General features: G+C 43.6%; 5 protein-coding genes across 9 annotated transcripts in view; 2 read left to right on the top strand and 3 right to left on the bottom strand.

The window, feature by feature from the left end:
- Positions 1-389, bottom strand: part of RB195_014752 (uncharacterized protein) — a gene marked incomplete at both ends in the record, with an annotated part of 8709 nt that extends 8320 nt beyond the window's left edge. For both annotated transcript variants that reach the window (XM_064205149.1, XM_064205150.1), the window contains 2 exons: positions 218-300; positions 381-389. In XM_064205149.1, coding sequence (XP_064061030.1) covers positions 218-300; positions 381-389 — 92 coding nt within the window. The remainder of the gene's footprint in view (positions 1-217; positions 301-380) is intronic.
- Positions 390-1545: 1156 nt separating this feature from the next.
- RB195_014751 (uncharacterized protein) lies at positions 1546-1809 on the bottom strand (the record flags this gene model as incomplete). Its single annotated transcript, XM_064205148.1, has 1 exon — positions 1546-1809. The coding sequence occupies one exon, from the start codon at positions 1807-1809 to the stop codon at positions 1546-1548; it is 264 nt and encodes an 87-aa protein (XP_064061029.1).
- Positions 1546-3106, bottom strand: RB195_014750 (uncharacterized protein; the record flags this gene model as incomplete). The annotated part of the gene is made up of 3 exons (XM_064205147.1): positions 1546-2021; positions 2089-2215; positions 2990-3106. The coding sequence occupies 3 exons, from the start codon at positions 3104-3106 to the stop codon at positions 1546-1548; spliced, it is 720 nt and encodes a 239-aa protein (XP_064061028.1).
- A 1071-nt stretch (positions 3107-4177) lies between these two features.
- RB195_014749 (uncharacterized protein) lies at positions 4178-10713 on the top strand (the record flags this gene model as incomplete). 3 transcript variants are annotated; one of them, XM_064205144.1, is made up of 16 exons in its annotated part: positions 4178-4253; positions 4318-4415; positions 4481-4549; positions 4876-4941; positions 5063-5130; positions 5265-5312; positions 5381-5428; positions 6443-6480; positions 8100-8239; positions 8301-8378; positions 8430-8480; positions 8554-8691; positions 8815-8912; positions 8966-9078; positions 10268-10359; positions 10471-10713. In XM_064205144.1, the coding sequence occupies 16 exons, from the start codon at positions 4178-4180 to the stop codon at positions 10711-10713; spliced, it is 1464 nt and encodes a 487-aa protein (XP_064061025.1). The 3 variants fall into 3 exon arrangements, with proteins under 3 accessions (XP_064061025.1, XP_064061026.1, XP_064061027.1); XM_064205146.1 differs by lacking the exons at positions 4178-4253; positions 4318-4415 and having other exon boundaries at positions 4526-4549; XM_064205145.1 differs by lacking the exons at positions 4178-4253; positions 4318-4415 and having other exon boundaries at positions 4526-4555.
- A 2478-nt stretch (positions 10714-13191) lies between these two features.
- RB195_014748 (uncharacterized protein) lies at positions 13192-15766 on the top strand (the record flags this gene model as incomplete). 2 transcript variants are annotated; one of them, XM_064205143.1, is made up of 8 exons in its annotated part: positions 13192-13293; positions 13355-13432; positions 13484-13534; positions 13608-13745; positions 13869-13966; positions 14020-14132; positions 15321-15412; positions 15524-15766. In XM_064205143.1, 8 exons carry the CDS (start codon positions 13192-13194, stop codon positions 15764-15766), a joined length of 915 nt encoding a protein of 304 aa, XP_064061023.1. The 2 variants fall into 2 exon arrangements, with proteins under 2 accessions (XP_064061023.1, XP_064061024.1); XM_064205142.1 differs by lacking the exons at positions 14020-14132; positions 15321-15412; positions 15524-15766 and having other exon boundaries at positions 13869-13997.
- Between the last annotated feature and the right edge of the window lie 16 nt (positions 15767-15782).

Genomic DNA, 15782 nt, shown 5'->3' with positions numbered 1-15782 from the left:
ACAAGACTGGCGCGCTCCAACCGAACCTCTTGTACAAAATGGTGCGCCAAAACGAATGAAGCCGTATCTTCGGGGCCGTTTTTACGGCAATTAGGAAGAAATGGACGGAATCACCCCCCTCTCCGTAGTCTCCCATCCTGTATACGAATACTCCACCTGAAATCTGCACCACCTCAGATTCGTGGGGTGATGCCTTTAAAAGAAGCCAGAGGATTACCTATTGTCAAGCTTCCATTTCTCAAACTTCGCCTTTTGTTCAGCATACTGGCGTTCCATCGATGATATGACTTCAGCATTACTCTATAAGACAAACCGTTAGTTTTCTATGGAAAAAAAAAGCGAAACTGAGAAAATGTAGCAGAAATACGTCCCACACTAACCTGAGCCATTTTCAATCACCAACCGATCACGTCTTCAGGAGCAATGTATCCGTAACGAACCACCAATCAACATAAGAAAAAAAAGAAGCAATAATCCCTTCAAACACAAAGATTGGAAATGGCGACAAGAACTACTTCAACAGTGCCGAGTAAATCTGTGGTAATTAGTTCAGTGCGAACTCGTCCACGTTCAAATCACTTCGTACATCGTTATGCATCTAATTGATGTTTTCGAGGAATCAATAGTGCTAGGACTCAGTTCACGCTATGGAGGAGAGCTTAGTTCTGAGTTAACCAATTACACAACCCTAAATGCCGTTTCGAATTGGATTACCTGAAAGACAGGGTACGGAGGTTGTGGTAGTTGTTCCTTCAGGGTTCCGCATTCTCGTTGGAGCGCGTAATCACACAAACTGTGATCCTGTTGTCACATCCCTAACAACCAATGATAGGAATGAAGTGAAGTGGAATCCCTCCCAGTATGTTTATTTTTGTAGCAAAATAGAACCTAATGAAAATAATCGAGATGCGAGAGATGGTTGGAGTGTCTTATGTGGTTTCGAATGAATTTATTTAGCTTTGATTCAGACTGTAATGTTAGTTGTAGTGTGAAGGCTGGGTTTATTGGTATGAATGAGTTACTTAGATGGCCCGACTTCACTTGACGAGCGGGCCCCAGCATCTCTTCCACTCATTTCGTTCCCTCGCCATTGTCATCCAAGATGTTCTCAAGTTTCGTGAGTGACGTTGACGAGGTCCTTGAGTCGAATCCAGCTGAGCTCTCAGCTTGTCCATCCGTGTAGCGAACACCTCACTCCATCTCGTTGGCGGTCTCAATCGAGATCGTTTAGCATCTCTTGGGATCCACTCTAGCGTTCTTCTAGTCCATCTGTCGTCGATTCTTCTCATGATGTGATCGGCCCATCTATGTTTTGCTTTCGATACATATTTCGCTGGGTCGCGAAAGACGGGACATTCCTCTTAAGTCGGAGCTGCGAAGACCGGCTAGGTGTTGTGTGCACCGGTTAAACTTCAGAAGACATTTCTCAAGGGCTCTGTGGGTAGTAAGTAGCTTCCTAGACGTGGCAGCGGTGTCTGCTCACGTCTGCGCTGCGTAACAGAGCGCTGGAAGAACTGTCGAGTCGAACAAATGGGCACGAAGATTTTAGTCCGTCAGTTGGTCCGTAGCTTCTCTGACGGCTGCAAATGCTGCCCATGCTGCTCTTATTCTTCTATTCAGTTCTTCCTTCAAGTAGTTTTCCATGTTCATAGAAAGTCCGAGGTATACGTATGAGGAAGTTTCCACAATTTGGGAGCCTTCAAGTTGTACTCCTGCGTCCTCGCAGTAGGCGTTCTTCATGAACTGTGTCTTCTTTCTGTTTATTCGTAGTCCTATTCTCTTCCTTGCTTCGTTCAATTCGTTGAGCATCGTTTCTGCTTTATTGGTACTGCTCGAAAAGAGAACGATGTCGTTCGCGAAACGAAGGTTCGAGAGAAATCTTCCATCAACACGTATGCCCCTTTGTTCCCAGGAAAGTGATTTCATTATCCATTGTAATGCAGCCGTGAACAGCTCCAGCGATCTAGTATCGCCTTGTCGTATCTCCTTTCCATTGGGATGGTGAGAGGGCGGTGGAAAAGCTGTATCCTAGTCGTGCATCGATCGTAGCAATTGGGTAATGTCCTCACATACGCGTCGCGGCCGCACCTTGATCGACCAACGCTGTCAGTATTGCATTCGTTTCTATGCTGTCAAAGGCTTTCTCATAGTCGACGAAGGTTAGAACAAGGGGCAGGCGGTATTCCCGGCAAACCTCTATGACCCTCGACACGGTCTGGATGTGGCAGTGTCCAAGCAGCTGAACTCCTGGCAGAATCCAGCTTGTTCTTGAGGCTGGGCTTCATCCAGCGTCTTAGATATGCGCGTGAGGATGATATTGGTGAATACTCTGTATAACACGCTCAGCAAGCATATCGGACGGTAGTTCCGAAGGTCCTCTCGGTCAAATTTGTTATGGATAAGAACGGTTTGCTAGGTCTTCCACTGGTCTGGGATCCTTTCTATCTGAAGGTAGGATGTCATGTGCGCTGCTAAGATTGCATGAAGTGGATGGCCACCAGGCCGAAGAAAGTCTGCTGAGATAAAATCAGATCCAAGGGCTGTGCCAAGTTTCACGCTCTTGATAGCGACTCGTACTTTTGAAGGGAGAATCCGTGGTGGAGTTTCACCAGTGGGATGATCGGGTTTGACACAGGAGTTGATGAACGGAAAAGGTTCGAGTAGAACCTCTCCATAATGATTTCCATCTCATGACGAGAAGACGTGCGAATTTCGTCTTCGCTCAGCAAGGCTGCTAGCGGAATGTTATATTCGCGGAGATCCCTGAGGCACTTCTTTAGACTCGTTCTTCTTTGTGCTGCTTCCAGAATCTTCTTCTGCCTGTATTTCAGAAGATCCTACTGCAGCGCTTTCCTGCAGCTAGTGTTTGCTACTAACCGCTCAATGTGCTATGCATTCGGATCAAGTCTCAAAGTCCTTCTTCTTTCCAGTAATTCCTTGGTGGTCTTCGAAATTCGATCCAAGTTTGTCGTGCGCGGCTTCGAGGCACGTAATCCCTGAGCAGCATCTCGTAGTCCACGATTGGGTCCTCCTCGATGTGCCAGTCACCTTGAGACAAGGAGTCCTCGAGTACGCAATCGTCGTAAACGTCGTGGGTATTCTGCATTTCGGGATCATATTAGTTTTCAACTCTACAGTATAAATCACTGCACTAGAAGGTGTTTTTTTGGTCTCATCAGCTGCAACTTCGCGCAGCACTCGCATCACCGATGTTTGCGGATTTCAGAAAATCCCTAGTTTGGCCAAGATTTCGCCAAGTTGTATCGTTCTCTGATCCCACCCAACATAACTCACCAAACAGCTTTGAGAGTGGTTTTAGTAGGAAATGGTTGCGTTTTCCTTCATGAAATTACCATTTAATTCCCCTGAATCAATAGTATTTGGCGGTTGGTAAGTGGAAATGTACGAAAAGAAGTGGCGGAAACTTCAATAATCCGACCGAAACAAAGACAGAATTAAATATTGTAGTTTATGTCTACAGGACTCGATTTCTATCCACTGAACATGAGTTCGTAGTAACAAACTTTTTTTACCCATGTGAACATAATGGATAAAAGATAAAGTCACTGGTATCCAATTAGGATGCGCCAACGCGTTTCACAGAAATTCGTAATCGTTGGGGTTCTGGAACCTATACAATGACCTGCGGGGGCCAGCCGATGATCAAGTCAGTGTTTTTATCCTTCCAGAGGATAAAAACACTGACTTGTTTGGTACCAGTCATTTGACTAGTTTGGTACCAATTCATCGAGGTGTGAAAGGCTTGATTTGCATAAGCGCGATTTCGAGCCATCTCCATTTTGCGTAGGCGCATCTCCATAGAGATTGATCAACGCCGTGTACTTTATTAACATAGTGATTAATTTCTAGATTTTTACATTTCCAATACCTTAAGGTGACTTTATTTATGTCATTTCGTTTTGTTCATGACTCTCTTCGCACCGAGGCACTCAAACTCAAAGGCTAATTCGACTGGAAAGATCTGTTGCATAAAATTCAATTTTTCTGTGGTTCCAACTGTCTATTGATCCTATGAACACTAATATCTAGTAAACCTCCGACCGGCAGAAAATCGTCCATTCAAAGACGTCTACTAAATTCTCTGAGCTGTTTTGTTGATGTCTATGTGATAAAGGTTAATAAACAGAAACTTGACCCATTGCACTCTGTAAAGAACATGTGCTCATTTCTTACTTATGACTTCATCTTAACCTGTCGTACTGCTGTTCCTTCCATGAAATTGATAAAACGTTGTACGTCTAAAAGAACTTTTAAATCAAACTCACCCGTTCGCTCAGTTGACAAACGAAATTGCAGTTTTTTCAAGAGTTCTTGCCCTGCTTGCAAGAGGAAAAGAGGCCGACAAAGGGGTTACCCTCGAGACGAAAAAAAAGCCAAAAAAGATAGGTGTATATGTAGATTATAATCTCTGTTATTTTGAGAATTTAGATAATTTTTGCATAAATATGCATAGTTTCAGAATGTTGAGAGTGAAGTAGAAAGAACGCAGACATCTAGCAGAGCTATGAAGATATTTTCTATACGAAAAGTAGGAGTAAGATGAATCTGATTGCTACAGCATTCAAGATATGAGAAAGGGTTGCAAACTGTCCTGAAAACGCAGAATGCAGTTCCGTTCAGGATCTCTTGTTTTGTGAAACTCTCGCATGCTCTCTCTCGGTCGATGAATTTCGTTGTCACTGCTCCACCGATTGTTTTATTTCTTTATTTTAGTAGTACAGCCTAGGTGTAAAATCAAAATCAGCTATTCGAAGATACGCCTTCGACATGATTATGAAATTCTATTTGAACACATTTTGAGTAGATTTGCACCTTTGAAGTATACACATTGGAGCAAATAGAACAATTCTTTAGGAAACACAAATCGCTGCAAAAAAGGAAGGTCGAAGTTCACGGAACCTACGCAAAAGGAGATCAAATGTGAGTAGTAATCACTTGTGGATAAGCTCTTCCCTCCACCGACAAGTCTACGAATTACCACCTGATCGAACGTAGTGGGAAGAAAGGTACATGTATTAGCGTAGCAGTTTAGCTTTTTCAGAGAAGGTCAACTCGTGATGCCGGAAAGTTGAAGTTGGAAAGAACCCAAGTTTCAGTCCGTGCTCTTTCGTGCGTATTTATTTTTATTCTATGCTAACTTTTCATCTGTTCTTTAAAGTTTTTTTTTAAAATACTGAGCAGCATCGAACATCTTAAACAACAAAAAGTTGTTTTATTTTGCCCATCTATGCCACGAAATTTAGTGAGACCTCGACGTCAACACAAAACAAAAAAACATCATCAAGAAGGAGGTAGCAATTGATTTTTTTGGTTCCATTGGGAAATAACATCACGTTTTGATAAATATATTCAATTCCAGCGATACTTCGACTTCAGCTACACCCAGAAAGACATCTTCGCGAAGGAGGTAAGTAGACTCAGGTTGGAAATAGTGCCTTATTCTCTTACCAGTCTGAACGTCCGGCTAAAGCCAGGCATCACACTTTCTGCAAAAAACGCCTCGTTCTTTCCTTTTTTTTTTTGCAAATTTAGGTGAAAGATTTTATAGTTCTCTTTCAATTAGCCTTATTTCTACATTCAAAAAGTATTCAAACTCTTGGTACCAACAGAATATAGACACAACTTGAAATCAAAACCCAAGGTATGGGTAGACCTCCTGCTTTCCCCCAACAGTTATCACGGAGTGATGTTTTAACATAAAATGACGTGAGCAACATTATCGTACTGATAAAGATGACGTTCTACGTCACATCATGTAAACTCTTGGGCACTATTTAAACAGCTGGTTTCATTCGTGTTTCCACTTTCTGAAGAAGGCATGTTACAAAATTGAGGCAAAGATGCAAGGAAATAGACACGCGGAGGAGCTATAGAAGTGAAGATCAGTGCGCGATGTGGTTAGGGCAATTAAACGGTTGCAACGTCTCATCCATCTTCTGCGAGATGCAGAAGAAGTTCTTGCGCACCAATCTGACGCTCCGAGATCCATCCACACCATTTTATAGCTATCTAGCCTCGACGCCGGTGGACCCGTATGCACCCCGTCTTCGAATTTCATCACTCTCACACACACATACATACACACAACACACATACATACACACACACATACACACAACACACATACACACACATACACACACATACACACACATACACACACATACACACAACACACATACACACATACATACACACAACACATACACACACATACACACATACACACATACACACATACATACACACAACACACATACACACATACACACATACATACACACAACACACATACACACATACATACACGCAACACACATACACACATACACATACACACATACACACAACACACAACACACACATGCACGTGACAGACTAAGCCCGTTATTATATAGCATGATCATGATCATTTTTTCAGTGGGTATGATGAAAATGAAGAAAAGTCAGGACGTATAAGTGAGTTATTTCCAAAGTGAAAGCAGGTAACGAAGTCGACAAAGTAATAAAATAAAGAGAAGTGAATCATCAATAGGTGCGGCTGTAGCAGCTCGAGAACATTATAGTTGTGACTTTATTACAGATGACTGCCGGAGTGAAATAAAACTAGCACGTTCTTTCGAATGCGAGAAAACAACCCCTCATCCCCCTCTACAGTCCAATATAGGTATACTCTAACGAAAATCCATACCATGCCAGATTCGTGAGGTGCTACCTTCAATCTTTGTCTTAGTATCTGTCAAAATTTGTGATATGTCCCTAAGAAAAATTTCCCCCTTAAAAAACCACATAGAAAGAAGACGGAGGCATGGCTAAAATGACTAGGAAAAAAGAAGCGTAGGTAAATGTAAATGTGCAGATATACATACCTGCTAAAACCACCATCCATGATCGTACAGTAAGATGGGGTGATAAAAAGTATGCAGCACAGGATGCGGCAAACTAAACTAGGTCACGGTTGTCAATAGATAGCATGAAAGGCATCACCCCACGAATCTGGGGTGGTACGGGTTTCAGGTGGGTTATGCCTGTACGGGGTCGTAGATTATGGGGAAGAGGATGGTTCCGTCCATTTCTTGCTAATTGCCGTAAAAAACGGCCAGGAAGATGCGGCTTCCAACGTTCTGGGGCGGTGTTTCCTGCGAGTTCAATTGAGCTCGCCAACCCTGTGCACGCACCGCATCTTCCGGACCGTTTTTTTTTACGGAAATTGAGAAGAAATGGACGGAATCATCCCTCTCCCCATAATCTACGTCGCCTACCTAAAATCCGTACCACCCGAGATTCGTGGGGTGATGCCTTTAAGAGCTGTTTTAAGCGCGTTTTGACGGCTCTGCGGTTTTGGTGATTATTGAGCGAACTGTTGTGAACAGTCAGTAACCACCAAAACTGCGCAGCCGCCAAATCGCGCCTCGGACCGTCTCTTAAAGCCCACTAATCTGAGGTGGTGCAGATTTCAGGTGGAGTATTCGTATACGGGATGGGAGACTACGGAGAGGGAGGTGATTCCGTCCATTTCTTGCTAATTGCCGTAAAAAACGGCCTGGAAGATGCGGCGCCGCACAAGACTGGCGCACTCCAATCAAACCTCTTGTACAAAATGGTGCGCCAAAACGAATGAACCCGTATTGGGATGCGGATAGCCTTATTGGGCGTTCACAACCGCGCACTCAATAACCACCAAAACGCTTGCCGCGCAGGCGGCGATGCTCGCGCGACTGTGAACCCTGCGGACAGCTCGAGTGGGAGGAGGTATGTTGAGGGCCGCACCGCATCCGCCTGCGCAGCGGTTGGGACGGTTAGAACGTATACATAAGGGAGCGTTCTAACGTTCCTCGTAAGAACTAAAGCGGTTCTCACGCCGTTTTTTAGTATGATTAGGGAGAGACGAGCGGAACCATCCCTGACTCCGCAATTTACAACTCTATCCCTAGCTTTTGCCGGGAGTTCCCTCACCACGTCAGATTCGTGGTATGCTGCCTTTGGCTTCACCTGAAACGTTGAGTCATAGCGGCACTCATTTTATGATAATAACTTAGCCTTTTCTGAGACATAGATCCTGATATAATCTTCACTAGATCGCTTTCTTGACCTCAGCGGCAAAGTCACACGCAAGATGATAACCTTCGCAAGTAGCCCAATAAGACGACCGACAATGGAACGATTCATAACTAGAGTTGAAAAGAGGCGAATGGCAGAAAAAGAACTGAAAGGAATGGTATTTTCATATCCTTCATCTTATCGATAGTTGTTTCATAACCACCTTCTTTCTTTTGCAGCTCAATCAAGGGGATGTGTCTTTCCCTCGTCCTAAGAAAGTGGGATCTGGAGAAAGAAGAAGGAACGGACCACATGAGGTATTAGTACCATGATTTTCCGAAGTCGAACTTTCATGATTGACTCTTAAGGTGTTTGTCGACGTGTCACAAGATGAAACTCTTTCTGCGCTACCACTAACTGTATGTGGTCAACCATGATGATACCGGTAAAAAGACAACCTCTAAGTCTCGTAGTTCTAGTTCCAGTTTTTAGACTGTTGCTGACGAGGCAAATTTCAATAAGGGAACGAAAATGGGTCACCTTCTCGTCACTGGAAACAACGATAATGATGGCCAAGTGATCGTTTGCGGTAAACCGTTCTGGATTGAGGAGCGGGATTTGGTTGACAACGTAAGATTGTGTTAGAAATATGAGAAAAACTAGAGTTTAGAACTGAAACATCATAGATCACTGTTTTATAATTCTATCAACATTTTCGTCCATAGCTAACGATTGTACGCTTTTGCATTTCAGTGTGACAGTGACACCGCAGAAGACCTTCCATTAAACGCTGAGGTCGTGCTGGAAGTGGATGAAGGAAATCTCGATCTAGCCACCGTACCAACAATACCGTACTCTCCTCTTCAAAAAATTTTGATTTGATTTTAATGACGGAAATTCTCAGAGTAATACTGGATCCTTTTGCCGATCTAAATGATCTGCAAAAAAGAGACAAACTGTTCTTCAACAAACCCTTATTGTTTGGGAACTCTGTGCGAAGTATGATTAATCTTAGTGGTGAGTTAGATTCTTACTTGTAATGATTTTGATCAAGAGATTGGAAATCAATGCTACGACTCCAACTCCAACCGTTAGTATTTTTCAAGAAAATTGTGAAGGCGCAGAAAAGCCATTTTAATCACATATGAGCCTGCCACAATTTGTAAGAAGTCGACTAAAAGCTCATCTCCTGCGAGGATTCACTATAATGTAGTCGTACACGCAATCGGCTTCGAATATGTTCAATCTATTGAGCGCGATGCGCCCTTGACTAGGAGAGGATAGAAGGAAGTGGAGGGACCTGTCAAATGTCAGTAGATGTCATGCCGCGGAAATCCCTTCCACATGAAGAGGTCGATCACAGTTGGGACAGAGAGCGATAGTCTGTCAACTTGCCTTGCCTGGTGGTCTGCGGAGAGGTGAGGTTCGACAGTAAGCGACTGGACATCTGGTCCGACCAGAGGGCAAGGCCCAAACATTAGTGCATCGAGACGGTAGCGTTTCGAAACGGTGTTCCCGGACGTAAGTGCGTTTGTAGCCGAACCCACACGTTGGCAAGGAGTCGTCGAAAGGGCTCAGAGCGGGATTTCAGAATGAGGACCGAAGATTTTTGGTTTGGGTGTACACGAGTGGCGAGTGAGCGACTGGTACCGGTGGAACCGCACCGCGAGGAACGGAGTACCTCGTGATTCCTCATATATTTTGAACCTCCTGTCATATTTAAGTGTGTTTAAAGATAAACGTTAGCAAGCTACTCGGCGTGGAAATGAAGGGACAAACATCGTACTATCGTTACCTTTACATGGGCGTGAAACTCTGTTACCTTTACACATATGCTTGGTGCTCACCGGATTGAACAAATTCAAAGCATGTATTCTTGCGCACTGAACTCGCCCTCTTTGCTTCCGGTTGAACTTTGTTCTTTTGGGGTAGTTCTGGTTCTAACCCAAATTACAGGATAGAACCATAAGCGTTCAGCACTGCACCTGTAATCCAATTCACAATTCACATTTGCCTGTTGTTACTACGATAACCGCCGATGATTATTTCCTTAGAACTTTTTTTTTTTACTATGAAACGGGGATGACTTTTTCCTTGGCGAAAAATAAAAGAACGGTGGAAGAGTTCGCACGAACCTATTTTTTAAAAGTTATCTGTACTCTATTCAGAACGGATTACTCCGCCGCTGTAATTCCTGCTATTGCAGACATAACTTCAGTGAAGGCTCCAAGACGTCACGAGAGAAAGAACACTAAACGAATTGTTTTCACAAAACCAATATCAAAATATAATTATACGGTTTGCTCTTTTGATCTACTACGTATTCATTTCAGTGATCAAAATCAACTAATCAGAGCAGGTGTAATCATCCGAAACTATCTAGGTACAACAGATTCTCATTCATTTCAGAGAGAGAAATGGTGGCGATTCGTAGGAACACCCTTCATCCCTACAAATCAAGGAGATTTTTTATCAGCAGAAAATATTTCGAAAACAAAAAGTAGTATGGATTCAGTAAAAACTGAGACCACAACGCAAAGCTCTGATAGAAGTTTGCGAAAAGCTCGTAGAAAATCCAAGACAAAACCTTCACGATACCAACAGCGGCAGCAGAGGAAGAGAGCGCGAAGCAGTGGAGAAGTGACCACTTGAGAAATTCGGAATTATGATATCATAGTATTCGTAACGCTTTCCGATTTACGTACCTTGCTTCATTAAAAGTTTAAACACGATATTTCTTCTGTAATGACAAATAAAATTAAATTAAACAGATAAAATCCATGGCTTTATCCAGCTATAGAAAAAACCACGAGATCAAAACGTTAAACCGCTGGTCTAATTTTGTTCTGGGAACAGGTTCTTCGTCCTTCTTTTTGAATCAGCTCTTCTTTCAAAATTTGTTTTGAAACGATGATAAAACCGACTGATGAGAAGACTTGGATTCCTGAAAGAAAGGTTTTTTTTTCTAAAATTAAAACTCCAAACAAATACAATACAAGAGATAAAAGCTTATCCAGAACCAAGGGATATCCTTAAATTTCGCCTCTATTAAGTTTATTCGGGTCAAAACAATCCGAAGTCTGCTGTTGCGATCGAAGTGATGGGCGGATAGAGCTGCTGCGATCGAGGCTGGGCCGCTGCTTGCTGCAATCGGACTGCAGAGTATAGGGCACCACTTCGATCGCAACGGGCCAGGAAGTTTCTCCTTACTTCAGGTCATTCTAATGCGAATATAAGGATAATTCCACTGAAGTGAAAGTTCAACTTTAAACTCAACCAACTCCAGTTTTAAAGTTGTTGACTTATACAATTCAAAGTCAAGATAGATCGCCATGACCCTCAGCTCCGTTACTTTAAAGGCATCACCCCACGAATCTGGTATGGTAAGGATTTTCGTTGGAGTGCACCTGTATCAGGTCGTAGATTATGAATACAGGGGTGGTTCCTCTAATCTCTCCCTGCATCACTGTAAACAGACAGCTTCGGAACCTCGAAAATCCATTCGGATCCTCCGACAGGCAATTCGTTTCATTCGACGAATCGCAGGCGGGGGCGAGGCGTAAGGGTGGAGCGTTGCAATAGAGGACGTCGTAAGGAACCATTCCGAAGCCGTCTGTTTACAGTGATGCAGGGAGAGATGAGCGGAACCACCCTTATATTCATAATCTATAGTCCAATATAGGTATACTCTAACGAAAATCCATACCACGCCAGATTCGTGTTGTGCTGCCTTTAATCTTTGTCTTGGTGTCTGTCAAAATTTGTAATATACCACTGAGAAAAATTCCCCCCATTAAGAAAACCACAGAGAAAGAAGATGGAGGCATGTCTAAAATGTCTAGAAAAAAAGCGTAGTTAAATGTAAATGTGCAGATATACATACCTGCTAAAACCATCATCCATGATCGTACAGTAAGATGGGGTGATAAAAAGTACGCAGCACAGGATGCGGCAGACTAAAATAGGTCACGGTTGTCAATAGATAGCATTAAAGGCATCACCCCACGAATCTGGGGTGGTACGGGTTTCAGATGGGCTATGCCTATACGGGGTCGTAGATTATGGGGAAGAGGATGGTTCCGTCCATTTCTTGCTAACTGCCGTAAAAAACGGCCAGGAAGATGCGGCTTCCAACGTTCTGGGGCGGTGTTTCCTGCGAGTTCAATTGAGCTCGCCAACCCTGTGCACGCACCGCATCTTCCGGACCGTTTTTTTTTACGGAAATTGAGAAGAAATGGACGGAATCATCCCTCTCCCCATAATCTACGTCGCCTACCTAAAATCCGTACCACCCGAGATTCGTGGGGTGATGCCTTTAAGAGCTGTTTTAAGCGCGTTTTGACGGCTCTGCGGTTTTGGTGATTATTGAGCGAACTGTTGTGAACAGTCAGTAACCACCAAAACTGCGCAGCCGCCAAATCGCGCCTCGGACCGTCTCTTAAAGCCCACTAATCTGAGGTGGTGCAGATTTCAGGTGGAGTATTCGTATACGGGATGGGAGACTACGGAGAGGGAGGTGATTCCGTCCATTTCTTGCTAATTGCCGTAAAAAACGGCCTGGAAGATGCGGCGCCGCACAAGACTGGCGCACTCCAATCAAACCTCTTGTACAAAATGGTGCGCCAAAACGAATGAACCCGTATTGGGATGCGGATAGCCTTATTGGGCGTTCACAACCGCGCACTCAATAACCACCAAAACGCTTGCCGCGCAGGCGGCGATGCTCGCGCGACTGTGAACCCTGCGGACAGCTCGAGTGGGAGGAGGTATGTTGAGGGCCGCACCGCATCCGCCTGCGCAGCGGTTGGGACGGTTAGAACGTATACATAAGGGAGCGTTCTAACGTTCCTCGTAAGAACTAAAGCGGTTCTCACGCCGTTTTTTAGTATGATTAGGGAGAGACGAGCGGAACCATCCCTGACTCCGCAATTTACAACTCTATCCCTAGCTTTTGCCGGGAGTTCCCTCACCACGTCAGATTCGTGGTATGCTGCCTTTGGCTTCACCTGAAACGTTGAGTCATAGCGGCACTCATTTTATGATAATAACTTAGCCTTTTCTGAGACATAGATCCTGATATAATCTTCACTAGATCGCTTTCTTGACCTCAGCGGCAAAGTCACACGCAAGATGATAACCTTCGCAAGTAGCCCAATAAGACGACCGACAATGGAACGATTCATAACTAGAGTTGAAAAGAGGCGAATGGCAGAAAAAGAACTGAAAGGAATGGTATTTTCATATCCTTCATCTTATCGATAGTTGTTTCATAACCACCTTCTTTCTTTTGCAGCTCAATCAAGGGGATGTGTCTTTCCCTCGTCCTAAGAAAGTGGGATCTGGAGAAAGAAGAAGGAACGGACCACATGAGGTATTAGTACCATGATTTTCCGAAGTCGAACTTTCATGATTGACTCTTAAGGTGTTTGTCGACGTGTCACAAGATGAAACTCTTTCTGCGCTACCACTAACTGTATGTGGTCAACCATGATGATACCGGTAAAAAGACAACCTCTAAGTCTCGTAGTTCTAGTTCCAGTTTTTAGACTGTTGCTGACGAGGCAAATTTCAATAAGGGAACGAAAATGGGTCACCTTCTCGTCACTGGAAACAACGATAATGATGGCCAAGTGATCGTTTGCGGTAAACCGTTCTGGATTGAGGAGCGGGATTTGGTTGACAACGTAAGATTGTGTTAGAAATATGAGAAAAACTAGAGTTTAGAACTGAAACATCATAGATCACTGTTTTATAATTCTATCAACATTTTCGTCCATAGCTAACGATTGTACGCTTTTGCATTTCAGTGTGACAGTGACACCGCAGAAGACCTTCCATTAAACGCTGAGGTCGTGCTGGAAGTGGATGAAGGAAATCTCGATCTAGCCACCGTACCAACAATACCGTACTCTCCTCTTCAAAAAATTTTGATTTGATTTTAATGACGGAAATTCTCAGAGTAATACTGGATCCTTTTGCCGATCTAAATGATCTGCAAAAAAGAGACAAACTGTTCTTCAACAAACCCTTATTGTTTGGGAACTCTGTGCGAAGTATGATTAATCTTAGTGGTGAGTTAGATTCTTACTTGTAATGATTTTGATCAAGAGATTGGAAATCAATGCTACGACTCCAACTCCAACCGTTAGTATTTTTCAAGAAAATTGTGAAGGCGCAGAAAAGCCATTTTAATCACATATGAGCCTGCCACAATTTGTAAGAAGTCGACTAAAAGCTCATCTCCTGCGAGGATTCACTATAATGTAGTCGTACACGCAATCGGCTTCGAATATGTTCAATCTATTGAGCGCGATGCGCCCTTGACTAGGAGAGGATAGAAGGAAGTGGAGGGACCTGTCAAATGTCAGTAGATGTCATGCCGCGGAAATCCCTTCCACATGAAGAGGTCGATCACAGTTGGGACAGAGAGCGATAGTCTGTCAACTTGCCTTGCCTGGTGGTCTGCGGAGAGGTGAGGTTCGACAGTAAGCGACTGGACATCTGGTCCGACCAGAGGGCAAGGCCCAAACATTAGTGCATCGAGACGGTAGCGTTTCGAAACGGTGTTCCCGGACGTAAGTGCGTTTGTAGCCGAACCCACACGTTGGCAAGGAGTCGTCGAAAGGGCTCAGAGCGGGATTTCAGAATGAGGACCGAAGATTTTTGGTTTGGGTGTACACGAGTGGCGAGTGAGCGACTGGTACCGGTGGAACCGCACCGCGAGGAACGGAGTACCTCGTGATTCCTCATATATTTTGAACCTCCTGTCATATTTAAGTGTGTTTAAAGATAAACGTTAGCAAGCTACTCGGCGTGGAAATGAAGGGACAAACATCGTACTATCGTTACCTTTACATGGGCGTGAAACTCTGTTACCTTTACACATATGCTTGGTGCTCACCGGATTGAACAAATTCAAAGCATGTATTCTTGCGCACTGAACTCGCCCTCTTTGCTTCCGGTTGAACTTTGTTCTTTTGGGGTAGTTCTGGTTCTAACCCAAATTACAGGATAGAACCATAAGCGTTCAGCACTGCACCTGTAATCCAATTCACAATTCACATTTGCCTGTTGTTACTACGATAACCGCCGATGATTATTTCCTTAGAACTTTTTTTTTTACTATGAAACGGGGATGACTTTTTCCTTGGCGAAAAATAAAAGAACGGTGGAAGAGTTCGCACGAACCTATTTTTTAAAAGTTATCTGTACTCTATTCAGAACGGATTACTCCGCCGCTGTAATTCCTGCTATTGCAGACATAACTTCAGTGAAGGCTCCAAGACGTCACGAGAGAAAGAACACTAAACGAATTGTTTTCACAAAACCAATATCAAAATATAATTATACGGTTTGCTCTTTTGATCTACTACGTATTCATTTCAGTGATCAAAATCAACTAATCAGAGCAGGTGTAATCATCCGAAACTATCTAGGTACAACAGATTCTCATTCATTTCAGAGAGAGAAATGGTGGCGATTCGTAGGAACACCCTTCATCCCTACAAATCAAGGAGATTTTTTATCAGCAGAAAATATTTCGAAAACAAAAAGTAGTATGGATTCAGTAAAAACTGAGACCACAACGCAAAGCTCTGATAGAAGTTTGCGAAAAGCTCGTAGAAAATCCAAGACAAAACCTTCACGATACCAACAGCGGCAGCAGAGGAAGAGAGCGCGAAGCAGTGGAGAAGTGACCACTTGAGAAATTCGGAATTATG

Source organism: Necator americanus, chromosome V, assembly GCF_031761385.1.
Source record: "Necator americanus strain Aroian chromosome V, whole genome shotgun sequence".
Taxonomy (NCBI): domain Eukaryota; kingdom Metazoa; phylum Nematoda; class Chromadorea; order Rhabditida; family Ancylostomatidae; genus Necator; species Necator americanus.
This window is presented reverse-complemented; position numbering and strand designations above follow the sequence as displayed.